General features: G+C 41.6%; 1 protein-coding gene and 1 non-coding gene across 3 annotated transcripts; both read left to right on the plus strand.

Moving 5' to 3' along the window:
* The first annotated feature begins 44 nt into the window (after positions 1-44).
* Positions 45-13,263, plus strand: LOC102293547 (ATPase family AAA domain containing 2). 2 transcript variants are annotated; one of them, XM_005943800.3, is made up of 30 exons: positions 45-703; positions 1,709-1,842; positions 2,176-2,231; positions 2,345-2,531; positions 2,662-2,755; positions 2,905-2,986; positions 3,572-3,742; positions 3,858-3,978; positions 4,348-4,362; positions 5,189-5,290; positions 5,504-5,612; positions 5,723-5,838; positions 6,095-6,269; positions 6,365-6,453; positions 6,788-6,947; positions 7,113-7,203; positions 7,410-7,587; positions 7,694-7,830; positions 8,018-8,144; positions 8,353-8,539; positions 9,180-9,365; positions 9,564-9,699; positions 9,926-10,122; positions 10,413-10,572; positions 10,694-10,816; positions 11,098-11,268; positions 11,368-12,078; positions 12,328-12,461; positions 12,695-12,823; positions 13,057-13,263. In XM_005943800.3, the coding sequence occupies exons 1-30, from the start codon at positions 509-511 to the stop codon at positions 13,087-13,089; spliced, it is 4,506 nt and encodes a 1,501-aa protein (XP_005943862.1). In that variant the 5' UTR covers positions 45-508; the 3' UTR covers positions 13,090-13,263. The 2 variants fall into 2 exon arrangements, with proteins under 2 accessions (XP_005943862.1, XP_005943863.1); XM_005943801.3 differs by lacking the exon at positions 4,348-4,362.
* On the plus strand, positions 8,657-8,793 carry LOC121815927. The gene has a single exon (XR_006055481.1). It is a non-coding gene; the product is annotated as a small nucleolar RNA SNORA5 (small nucleolar RNA).
* Positions 13,264-13,629: the final 366 nt, after the last annotated feature.

A 13,629-nucleotide genomic window follows, 5' to 3' on the forward strand; every position in this document is an offset into this window, starting at 1 on the left:
TTCAAACTGCGAATGAGCCGTTTGAATATCTGCGGACTTAAATGAGCGCGTACTTCACAGCAGAGCGCGCGCTAACATGAGCCGGAACACCTTTTTTTCAAATTGTAGTGTGTCCCTCCGCTTCCTAATGTTTTTACGAATACTGCGACTGTTCCAAGAGTGGCTACAGCGACCATTCAAACCCGCCGTAATATCGACATGATGAAAATAAATCTACTTTAACAGTTAATTTCACTACCCGTGTAAAGTTCATCTTATTACTCCGCTTTGCATTTAGCTAGGAGGTCTATTTTTGCGAGCGGCAGGCCGTTGCCGCTTACCTCATAACCTCTGATGACGTTTATGGCGCCAGAAATCAAGGCTTTAGTAAGGAGCTCGTGTGCGTCAGCTGGTGGATATACCGTTTTATGTAATGTGTCGGCGGTTCCGTAACCGCCAGTCATTTTAATGTAGATTGACAGTTTATTGCTCGTCGTTCATGTTATTATAAGGTTGTTTAAGAGCCAAGATGGTGGTACTACGCAGCAGCGGCAGTGTCGGAGCCGAGCCGGTAGCGACAACACCGACGAGGACGATTGAGTTGGATACGAGCTCCGAGTTTCTCTCACTGCTTCCCGCGTCGCAGAGAAAGTCCGCCCGGCTCAGCCGATCTTCCCGGGCCCCGTATGACAGCTTTAGCAGCCCTGAAAACAACATTGCGAATGTGAGAACACACACTGAAACAGCTGGTCAGATAAGTAGTAACCGTTCGTTGGTTGGATAAGTCTGCTATGAATGCAACTTTGCTGTGCTAGTTTAGCTACCATGCTAAGTTGGCTAAAAACTATCCTCTCCGCTGCATTACTAAGTTACTGACGCTTTGTTACCTATCATGATGTGCGTGACAATCATTTATTATCACAGTCTAAATGACTTCTTAACTAAATCATCTTATTGATTTGCCGTTAAGCATCATAATCATATAACACCATCGTATGATATCACATAATTAAACTCACTGTTAGTTACGTGTGCGTGTTTGTATTGTTAGTAGAAAGATTATAAGGCTTCTGTCCATTCAGTAATTCTTCATTGACCTTTATCTTAGACCCGTCTGTTACTTTATAACAAAAGTACTTTTTAAATCTGCTTGATGGAAAATAAATAGTTGCAGGAACCGAGGTCAGCCGCAGCACTAGAGGAGCAAATAGTGGTTTAGTTACTAGAGCAAACCAAGATACTATCGTGTTTAATGCACAGGAAAGCAAGTTTATAGCTGTTCAGTCATATGACCATCACTTCCACCCAGCAGTCCTCTTTGCATTCATGTCAGAGCTTCGGTTTGCTATATTTGCTTTGAATTAATTAATTACCTATAGCTCATAACATAGTTGGACTTAGACATGTTAGTGTTTGTGTGTGTGAGAGCACGTTTTAAAGAGTGATCTCAAATATAAGATACTACATGTGAAGGAATTTAAGTGACCTAGATAAATTATGTAAATTAATGATATATAAATTAGTCCTTTCAGTACACAGGTGATAACTGATTAGTAGATGTGCACTCTCTGCACATCAGTTTTTCACTCTAATGTTAATCATTAACTGCACTTAATCTGAGCATGAGATTGACTTCCTAACTCATTGGACAGGCAGCTTTTAACTCCCGACTACATATTCTGTAAACTATAACAGCACTGTGTGTCACTCACATGCTGATATGAAACAGGGGGAGGACAGTGGTCTCCACCACTCTCTGAGGACCAGAGGGCAAAAGGTTAAATTTGAGGTCTCATTTGCGGACTCGCGACCCAAGAACAGCTCCCCTGCTGATGAGGACAAAGTTGGAGGCTGCTGTACCAGGTAATGCAATACCACTCACATTGTTAACTGATTATTTTTTTAGTCGTGTTGTTTAACAAGCTCTCTGGTGCCTCTACTTGCAGATTTGAAGGTTGTGTGTTAAATGTGTAATACCTGCCATTCACTAAAATGACTGATGGGTATAAAAATGAGATTTTTATATTTTCGTAAGCTAACTGAATCAATGCCCAATTTAAACTGTAATATTTTTGTCATCCAAGTTCACCAGCTGTATGCAAAATCTAGTTCTCAGTGGATTTCCATCAGTGCTTAATGTATATGAAATGCAGCAATATAACACAAGAAAATTATTATTTTGTCATCATTTGTCAGGAAATCTTCCAGGCTGCAGAGAGATGGAAAGGCATCGAATGGCAAGCAGCAAGCAGGTACCATGTATTGTAGAATCCATGATTTTAAATTAAAGCAGTGTAGAGTAACTAATATTTCTATATTAGTCTCTATACATCTAACTTGGGAGAGCTTATGTTTTGCATCCCAGATGTTCCGGATGAAGTGGAAGGCTCATCCACTCCCAAGAGGAGCCGCTTTAACCTACGAAGCCCAGAAGTGGAGGAAGAAGAGGAGGAAGACGAGGATCATCGCTCAGTGCGTCGCAGCTCTCGAATCACCAGATACAAACTGGGTTCCCGCAACCAGTCTGTGCTGTATGACCGCCTAATTACTAAGTGAGTTCAGCAGAATTCACTCAGCAAAACTGTCATCTCTAGTAGTATTTAACAAACACGGTTCCATACACTGCGGGCTGATGAGGGATTAGATAAGACATGAATGTCCCATTCTTCCTTTGTCCCTCAGCACTGCTGAAGCTGTTCTCCAGAAGATGGACGACATGCAGAAGATGAGACGCAGGCTGGGGAACCGAGACCGGGATAGAGACGCTAAGGAAGAGGTGATAATCCACACAGGAAACTTCACAGTTCTGCATGGTGCTCTGTAATGTAGTGTTTTTATGGAGAGTGGGTAGCTAGTAGCTGACGGTGTGAAGCCATCTTCGAGCTGTCGAACTGATGAGTGTTTGTTTCTGTTTCCTCTGAGCAGCTGAGTGTGTACACAAGTGGCAGAATGAGAAGGTCTCTGAGGAACAATGTGAAGACTAAAGAAACTGAGAAAGAGAACCAAGGTGAGATGGTTAAAGTCTAGTAATGTTAGGAACACAGTTTAGGAATACTGTGTGCAGTGGGAATGTGCACAACTTGCTACTGTCACTGTTTAGTACCAGACGTACCAGTTGTTTAATCTAATTATAAACATTTGAATTGATACCCAATGCAGGGTTTGTGTCCTGAATATTATGCAGCAATTTGCCACCAGATGGAGCTGCAGTCACTGTTTTAAAAAAAAAAATGCCATCATTCTGTTAATCAAGACCTGAAATTTTTGTTAGGGCTATTATTGTTGGCTATTTTGCGGATACAAACTGCCTTCTTGTTTTTTTGTTTAGGCAGCTTTGAGATTTTCCATTAAAGGCTCCTCAAATAAAACTTGATATCTAAGGGCTTGTTAGTTTTAGGCTAGTCGGTTAGTTAATTTTTTTTCACGTTTATTAGTCACCAGGAACGTTTCTAGTTGAAGGCATGCTGGTCTGAGTTTATCTTCTTCAGGGGAGGATTAATCTCAACATCAATCTCAACATATAGTGAGGTTTGGACAGCAGCAGTGTCATGTGGTGTTTCATTTTTGTTTTACATTTTCATTGAATTCACAGGAGGGGATGAGGATGATAATGATGATGATGAAGAGGAGGAGGAAGATGGAGAAGATGACGAGGAGGAAGAAGAAGATGATGAGGATGCTGAAGATGAGGAAGAAGAAAACCAAAGACGCTATGACTTAAGACAGCGAAAGACCGTGGTCCGCTATCAGGCCCCACTAGATGGTATGCTGTCCATTCAGAGCTGTGGATCATCATCATGATTAACTAGAATAATTGCTTGAATTGCTTTTGTCTTGTCATTTTGCACTGTTGAAGGATGCTTTCTTTTCTTTTGTAGAACCGAGAGAGACCAGGAAGCGCAGCATGTACTTCAAGGACCACTCCTCATCTACCAGGCGCAGGTTCAGATTCAGCTCCACAGCCCCGAGGAGCCCCTACAACAGGAGGAGAACCAGCAGGTTAGTGTCACAGCTCGGCTACCGAACATTACCCTGTACATACAGCATATGCAGGAGTAACACCTCATGTTGTTATGTTTTGTTTTTCTTAAATTTGTACACGTGACAGATGTTTATTACTAAATCAGACAGGATTATTTTAGCGCATTGTCCACTTTTCTTAGGTTATCTATGAACTTTTTTAAACAGTCACATACCTGTTTAGATCCTCATCTCAGACATACTCAAAAATGTTTGGCAAAGGCTTGATTTCAAACAGATTCTTTGACAGCTATTGCCATAACACTGTTTCTACTAGTTGCTAGCATAATCACTGCATGTCAAATCCATCCTCTTTTCTTCCTCTTTTTTTCCCCGTCCTACCATCAGGAGTAGTTCTGAGAGGTAAGACCCTCACTGCTCATCTTTGTCAGTGTTTACAGTGTTTGTAGTTTGTCTTTAATAGAGTCTCTCCTTGTTAGCTCTGCGGTTGTTGGTAATTGCTGTTGGTGCATTTGAGTTTCACTCTGCTGTGGCGAGTAAAGAGATGATGAACCAATCTTCATTCAAACGTTATGCACTTTAGAGCATTTCTTTTAGGCTGCTGTAAAAAATCCGAGCTCGTCAGTGAATAATCATAAGTTAAATATCAGTCTTGACCATGTGGAAAAATGTAGATAATGAAAAAACTTAACTTGATTATTCATTAATTCGTTTTATGTTCCCCTGTTGCTCGTTACAGAGCAAATGCCCTAACTTTCTATTTTAGTTTATTTTTGTATTACTTTGTATTACATTTGACAGCTTTTTTTGGGTGCACTTGTTTTCATTTCTGCACATCTAATCTGAAACTTCTGTCACTTTAAAAACGTTTGAATGTTGTGCAATTGGTTTGGCCTCACAAGCCTTTTAAGTTTTCTGCAAGTGAAGCTCTCCCTGTGTGTTGCTCAGGTGTCGTCAGGTGATGGTGTCATCTAAAGTGGTTGGATGAGTCACTCCTGTTTTTGCTACACTTGTACAAATCAGATATTTTGCTTTGTTTTTTCCTCAATATGATTTCTACTAATGAATGATGACCAATGGTGGTGTATTGTTTTTTGTTTGTCACAGTTTATGTGTGGCTACAGATGGCTTCTAATCCTAATCTCATTGTTGGTGAGAGTAACCTGCCTCCATGCTGATACATCTTGTTTGTTTACAATAAGCTGTGTTCACATCTTTTGGTGCGCAGGAGGAGACATGCCATCCACAGCAGCGACTCCACGTCCTCCTCCTCAGACGACGAGCAATTTCAGAGACGGAGGAGTAAGAACAGGAGCCGGTCAGTCAATAGGTGAGAGCAGTAGGTGTATCAAGGTGTTGTTTTGTTTTCTTTTTTTTTTGCAATGTGAAATAAGACACATAAAAGGTTGTACAAATGATTTTAAAGAAAAACTTGTGGTTAGCCTTGTGACTCATTAGTGAGAATGCCAGAACTCCTGATTGTTGTGTTTTATAATAATAAAATGCTGGTGCTATTTACAGTTTTTGTTTGTGTGTCCTGTAGATGTCTACCTATGAACCTTGTGAAAGAAGACCTGCTGGGGATCCACAAAGACAGGATGAAGATCGGAGCTAGCCTCGCTGATGTGGACCCCATGCAGATTGACAGGACGGTGAGCTGCGTCAGAGAATAGCCCGATTAACAGATGCAATGAAAAAACATGTTACACGAAAGCACATTAAACATGTAATCCTAATGTAACTCTGTTGTGAATGCGATCAGGTGCGGTTTGACAGCATCGGAGGTTTGAGCAGACACATTTCAGCTCTAAAGGAGATGGTGGTGTTCCCGCTGCTTTACCCAGAGGTGTTTGAGAGGTTCAAGATACAGCCACCCAGGTAAGCAGTGTGTTTGTGAACAGGAGAAAGTTGTGTGTCAAAAAGTCACGGTTGCACATTATTTTTAATGTAGTTTGAAGATTTTTTTCAATTTATTTTCCCAAATAATGAGGCTACATAAAGTACACTACACTATGTATGCAAGATATACAGTATATTACACAAACATGTTTGCACGATAGATGTCTTATATCGGGATATGAGATTTTGGTCATATCGCACAGCCCTATCGCTATGGTTTTCTCTTGTCTTTCAGGGGCTGTCTCTTCTATGGTCCCCCGGGCACTGGTAAAACACTTGTAGCCAGAGCTTTAGCCAATGAGTGCAGTCAGGGCGACAAAAAGGTTTCGTTCTTCATGAGGAAAGGAGCTGACTGCCTCAGCAAGTGGGTTGGAGAATCTGAGAGACAGTTACGTCTCCTGTTTGACCAGGTAAACTGAACTCATTTGCCTTTATGTTGAAAATTAAAAATTTAATACCCGTACATGTATCAGGTGTTAATAGGTTCTTACTGGGTTCTTTCCAGGCATATCAGATGCGTCCCTCCATTATTTTCTTTGATGAGATTGATGGTTTGGCTCCAGTCAGGTCCAGCCGTCAGGACCAGATTCACAGGTCAGGCTTGTTTGCAGTCTTGACTTTATCTCAAATTTAACAACTCTGTAAAATAAACATTTGCTTGTATATTTTATTAGGAATAAAGTATAATTTACATTAGGAAATTGTTAAGCTTCTTTCAGTTCCTAAATGTAGAGCCCTAAAACGCACCAGAAAAATGAAGCAGAACGGTCTTTATTTTGTTTGTTTGTTTTTTCCAGTTTACACTGTCTCAGTTAGGTACCTTGATAGAGTGAGCCTTAATATTTAGGGCTTGTTGTGTCACTGTGTGTCCTTTTTGTTACAGAGAAGACTGTTAATGAAAACGAAATCTAACCCTTTGTGTCTGTAGCTCCATTGTGTCGACCCTCCTGGCTCTGATGGATGGATTGGACAGTAGAGGAGAAGTGGTTGTGATTGGAGCTACGAACAGGCTGGACTCCATCGACCCAGCTCTGAGAAGACCCGGACGCTTTGACAGAGAGTTCCTGTTTGGCCTTCCCGACAGAGAGGTGAGGAATGTAGTTTCAGCAATACGATATAGTAAATATTGGTACTTTGGTAGTATTTTGTAAATATTAGTAGTTTTCAATACTGCTGCACATTAGCATGAGTAGAAAAAAAGCAGCATTGCTCGTTCTGAACATGAATTGTTGGCATCTTATGTTGTATGGCAGGCAAGAAAGGAGATTCTAAAGATCCATACCAGACAGTGGACTCCTCCACTCTCTGAGGCTTTTCTGGAGGAACTGGCAGATAAATGTGTTGGTAAGTTGAGCACATGTCACGTAGAGATACATGCTTCATTAAGTTATAGTTGTCCATACTGTATAAGTAAGTTGAAATGTGATAGGAAGAAGGAAGGAATAAACCTGAGACACTAACAATCCTGAATTCATGTAGGAAGCGATCACATGAAGTTTTCTGGCCATACAGGTTAAAGTTTGCTTATTAATAAACTTTCTGTTGTTAAGGTTACTGTGGAGCGGACATCAAGGCGGTCGTTTCAGAGGCAGCCCTGTGCGCACTGCGGCGCCGCTACCCACAGATCTACTCCTCATCACAGAAACTTGTACTTGACGTTAACTCCATTTCCATCACTAACAAAGATTTTATGTCTGCCATGTCCAAGATGGTACCTGCTGCCCAGAGGTAAAGTTTTGGTGCTGTCTTCACAGTCCTTATGCAGCCTGGTTGCTGCATACATACTGTTAAGTACTTTTGATAATGATTGTGATAATTTATTTATTTATTTTAGAGCGGTAGTGTCACCAGCTAAGGCTCTGGTACCTGCCATTCGTCCACTGCTGAATGCAGCCCTGCAGAGCATCCTCCTCACAGTCAGCAGAGTGTTTCCGCATGCTGAGATGGGCTTAAAGAGAAAGAGGGAACAAGGTGCGGTCCTGCTTTACCTTGTTAATTCTTGCTCTGTTGCTACACGCATGTTATGTTCATCATAGGAATTCTTTCAAGAAATCAAAGACTGAGAGAAACAATAAAAAGATGTGACACACAAAGAGCTTTTTTCATTTTCTTTAATTCAGGGTGTAATTATTTACCTGTTGTGTTTGTGTGATCCAAGATGTGGCCTTTGCTGTATCTGATGATGATCTGATGTTCAGTGAGGAAGAGGACTCTGAGGTCTGCCCCATTGGACAGACCTCCCAACACAAAACACCTGCCTCTAACGGCCTCCTGAACCTCCACAGGTAGGACACATAGTCTCAAGTATAAGGTGGTATTTTTGACAAGTACTGTTTGAAATCAATTTGAAATCAAATGGCCATCTACTTCTACCACTTTGTGTCTCTACATTGCCTCTCTGTTAGTTATCTGGAATGCCTGAGACCCAGATGTTACTGAAGTGAAACATTCCTATTACTTCACCATCTCAGTATCTCTGTCTGTCCTGTGTAGGAGTGTGTTGAGCCAGCCCACATCCTACCGTCCCCGGTTGCTGCTGGAGGGCAGACCAGGTTCAGGCCAGAGCTCTCACCTAGCTCCTGCTGTGCTCCACGCTCTGGAGAAGTTCACGGTGTACACACTGGACATGGCCATGCTGTTTGGAGCCAGCGCAACTGCACCAGAAGAGACATGTGCTCAGGTACATGAGCTATAAAGCCAAATTAAATATGTGATATTATGGTTACATTTGGATCATTTGCATTTAAAGAAAATGTAGAGGTACATGTTGAGGTGGTCTGGAGGCAATCTTTGCCTCTGCAGCCTTGTCAAATTCAGTGTGTTCTTTTAAGTGGACCTCACTGGCCAAAATGGCTGCCACAGAAAAACTGTAGTTCATGGGCTCCACTTCCTTATACCATGAGCAGTGGGGATAATTATGTACTACAGACAAGTGCGTGTATGAAAGAAGATGCTGTTATTTTACAGTGATGCATGGCAGCAGGCTTCTCACACACAATCATAAGCCACCCTGCTTTGCTGCACTTTTAAGCAGGAGGTATGGTTGATGGTGCAGCATCATTGAAGCAGGAACTGGGGTACTGGTCCATTCAGGGTCATGAGAACAGAAAAGAGAAGACGACAGAAGAAACTAATGCTCCAGTCCTGGGCGAGGCTTAAGCGGAGCGTTTAGCATAAGGAAAACACACAGAATAGATTAGTCACAATGGAGGAGGGGCAGGGAACTGACGGCTGTTACACATCCATACCCACATCTGTAGATTTCAGTCCAGATGTTGCAATTGCATTAGAATTTACTGCTCTTGTCACATGTTCTGCAGATTTTTGTTGAAGCCAAGAGAACCTCCCCCAGTATCCTGTACATCCCTCACATTGGCCAGTGGTGGGAAACAGTTGGCCCTGCTTTAAGAGCTACTTTCCTGAGTCTCTTGAGCTCCATCCCGGCCTTCTCTCCTATCCTTCTGCTCGCTACCTGCAGCCTCCGTTATGACCAACTCAGCACTGAGGTATGGAAAGATGAGTAATGCTCTGTTTCATGGGTTGCAAATGTGCCAGAGGATAAACAGTTATTATCTGCTTTGTCAAATGTTCTTACAAGGTGTAATAAATCAGTGTCTCTGTTTTTACTGAATGCAAAAGGGCCCGCTAAAATTTAGAGCTGCATTCATCTGCGGTAGTCTCACCTTTCACCTTCTTCATCTCAGGTACAGGAGCTGTTTCGGCTTGAGTACGGAGAGGTTTTCCAAGTTCAGGTCCCCACCAGTAGGGAAAGAAGAGACTTCTTTGAGGATCTAATCCTCAACCAGGCTGCTAAGGCCCCTGTCTCAAAAAAGAAAGCTGGTAAGCCTAGACATTCATACTAACATATCTCCCAGCTCATGACTAAAATTGGCTCAAAGCAGCAGTCTTGTAGTTTAAGTGTGCAACATCTGTTCATATGGTCGCACAGTGCGGCAATGTTCATCTTATCCTAGATGGAAGCTAAAAGCAGATGCTTCCAAGATATACATTTTGTCTCTTGCAAAACATAATTGAATTAAATCTGTCAACTCTTCACTTGTCTCAGTGCTTCATGCATTGGAAGTGCTGCCAGTCGCCCCTCCACCAGCTCCACGTCAGCTAACACAAGAGGAGACTCAGAGATTGGAGGAGCAGGAGGAAGACACCCTCAGAGAGCTTCGCCTCTTTTTACGTGATGTCACCAACCGTCTGTCCCAAGATAAGCGCTTCAAGGCTTTTACAAAGCCAGTGGATTTAGAGGAGGTAGTAGTGCTATTATTATTACCTTGTACTCCAACAATGCCTTATACAGCACTGGATTACTACAGTAGAGAATATTTCAGGAGGGGAGCAATGACTGAAGGTTAAAGATTTGCCTAGCTAAAGTATTATTTAGATACTGCCACTGGGGGGCAGCAAACCTATCCCCACAAATGACAAGTTTAATGTGCAATTTACTGCAGTGCTCATATCAACCGATTTTGTCCTCTGAGATCCTCTGAAATGTTTGGTTTCATCTCTTTCCTTCACTCAGCATCTGTCCTGTGTTTCAGGTTCCAGATTATGCTGAAGTGATCAAGAAGCCTATGGACCTGTCAACAGTCCTCTCCAGGATAGACCTCCATCAGTACAGAACAGTCAAAGAGTTCCTTCAGGACGTGGATCTCATCTGGCAGAATGCCCTCGAATACAACCCAGACAGGGATCCCTCAGGTACACACAGTGGACAACAGACACACACATGCACATACACCATGGATAAGAGAAGAATCAGTGAAATACAAAGTGCTCACACATAGGCTGATTGAAGTGTAAATGTTTTTTTTTTTCTCAGATCGTCAGATACGGCACAGAGCATGTGCACTGAAAGACACAGTCCATGCTATCATCAAAGATGAACTGGATGAAGATTTTGAGAAGCTTTGTGAGGAGACCAAGGAGTCACGCAGAGCAAGAGGTCAGTTTGTGTCTCTATGTGTGTGTGCATGATTATTGACATTTGTCCTGGTCCAATGGAATTAAAAAGACTGTTTGGTTTAGCTCAGTTATAAAATAAACAATCTGGGGTCAATCAATAATGGCTATAAAAAATAAAATAAAAAACCTTGAGTAATCTGAAATGTTTTAGTTTTAATGTGATATAACAAACTCTGTTTGTCTCAGGTTTCCTTAAGGAGCAGTTCATTTGCAGTTTTAAACAAGTAAAAGTGTACATATTTCTATTTTTGACTACCTCAGGTTGTTCCACTGCACGATTTACTCCCTCCTTCTACCACGTCCTTCCCAAACAGTCCAAATCTCCTGCTGAGGCTAAGATCACCGACAGCAGCTTACAGCAGCTGGATGGACCCACAGTTCCAGCTACTAATAATCCATGTTCCTCTGCTTTTACAACGCCCAAAAATACAGGTAAAGATCATACACTTAAATTAGTAGCAAATAATCATACACATAAATCAGTTGCAAATAATCCCTCAGTTTATGGATTACAACATTTTTTTCCCCCAGCCCAGAAGAAGAAACGCCGGAAGAGCCGATGGTCCACTGGCTACTATGCAAAGAAGAAGTCCATTTCTCCTCACGTGTCCAAAAATGATGATCAGCTTGGGTCTGATGAGGAGGAAGAGGATGGAGATGATGAGGATGAAGTTGAGAAAGCAGGAGAAGAACGTGATGAGGGCGATGGAGCAGAGGAGGATCATACAATAGCTGATGCAGAGTCAGAACCTGCAGAAACTCACATAGATGGTTTTGGACTTTCTGAGAAAATGCAAAGCAGTGAGGAGGGGAGAGTGGAGAAGAAAGCAGATCCTGAAGATGAGGTCAACTCATGTGAAAAAGCAAAACTGGAAAATCACGGCGAGACGCAGAATGAACAAGAGAAGGTGGACGATGCTGTTGCACATCACTTAGAGGAAAACAAGCTGTTAGGACAGGAAGTAGAAGAGAACCACAAACCTCTTTCAGTGAACACTAACAAGCACAGCTACATTGAGGCTGAAGCAGATAACCAGCATCCCCGCGCAGTAGATGCTCAAACTCTAAACTTGTCAAAAACTCAGACTGAGCCGAGTCGCTGTGTAGGCCAGGAAGAAAACATCAAGGTAGTTACAGAAGAGGAGGCAGAGCAGAACATCACTGCTGAACCAATGGAGGTGGAAGAATCCTCAACCACAGATGCCTGCACAGCTGCCAGAGGAGAGGAGGACACAGGCACAGGTTGGATGTCAACACACTAAGACTGGTTTCTCACATTTAATGTGACACCAGATGTTTAGTTGAAAATGTTGCTGAAAGGGGAAAAAAAGCACACGTCATGTCCAGCAGGGAAAGCAGATTACTAGTATAGTGCTTCTAGACCACAGTCCTTGGGCCTCAGAGTGAAAATACCAGCAGGCTATCATCTGTTACAATCGTGTAAACATTTTGTGTGTTTTCCTGTGTGTGCATGTCTGTTTGGTGTCTCAGAGCGGAACGTGAGGCGAATGACTCGGGCTCTGAAAAACGCTGTGCTGCAGCAGCAGATGATCAATGTGGACAAAGCTCTGCAGATCTTGGATGAGGAAACCTCTCCTGTAGTTGTGGACAAAGACAAATTAAAGGTGTGGGATACCATCTGTGTAGTGTGTGCTGACAACGAGAAAAAAAGAGAACTAAACTGCTCAACTGCAGATTTCTCTCTCTCTCTCTCTCTCTCTCTCTACATATATATATATATATACAAGATATATCATAATATATATATATATAAATATATATATATATATATATACATACATACATATATATTGTAAATGTGTAATTCCATTCCTTTTTTTGTCCTGTGTGTTTTCAGGTGCTGTTGGAGCAGGTGGTAACTAAAACAGAAGGCTATGAGGTGTATAAGCTGGAGAAACTGTATGCTCTGCTCTGCCAGAGCATCTATAGACACAGACGAGACTACAACAAAACTGCACTAATACAGGTGATTACTGGAGGAGCGTTGGTAAACTGGTAAACTTTGCTCCTGGAGATATTCTGAGTTGGTGTAACTGATAACTTTAATGATGGGTCTCTGTATGATTATGAGTATTTTATCACAATTGAACTTTGTTGATCAGTTTTGTTTTGTATTTTATTTTCAAAGATGTCTACTTTTGCTTTAGTATTTTAATGTTCCTAATCTGTAGTTCTTCCCTTGTGTGTTTGTTTTATTAGGAGATGGAGCAAGAAATTGAAGACTTCTGTTGACATGTCCACATGAACAGCAATGTCATTTTTAATAGTTATTCCCATCCTTCCATATGTGTAAATAGAAACAAATTGGTTCTATTTTCATAGAAATCCACAGGCACCTATATTTGCATTAGCTAATACTTTGTACTACTTCTCATGTTTATATTTAATTAAATGGGTTTCCTCTAACTGTTGTTGTGTGCCTTCTTTTTTTTTTTTATCCCCAAGCTGATCATTTAAAAATGACTAGGTCCACAGAAATCTGCTATATTTGTGCACTTCAGGGTATCAGCAGACTCTGTATTAGAAAGCATCATAATACTATCACTTCCTGTATTTCACTACTACAAGTTGTGGTTGACTGTTCGAAAGCCAATCAGGTTTAGAAAGTTTTACAAGTTGTTATCAGCGACTGCAGCGGGACTACTCAAACAAACTTATCTGATCTTATATATAGATAATACTTTTAACGACCATTGTTAAGAATAGGTAGACCGGAGAGATTAAATAATTGCATTATGGGAAATTGAGGATCCAGGATTTTTAAAAATGTGA

Source organism: Haplochromis burtoni, unplaced genomic scaffold, assembly GCF_018398535.1.
Source record: "Haplochromis burtoni strain Fernald_Lab_line unplaced genomic scaffold, NCSU_Asbu1 Contig_373, whole genome shotgun sequence".
In the NCBI taxonomy this organism is placed as follows: Eukaryota; Metazoa; Chordata; class Actinopteri; order Cichliformes; family Cichlidae; genus Haplochromis; species Haplochromis burtoni.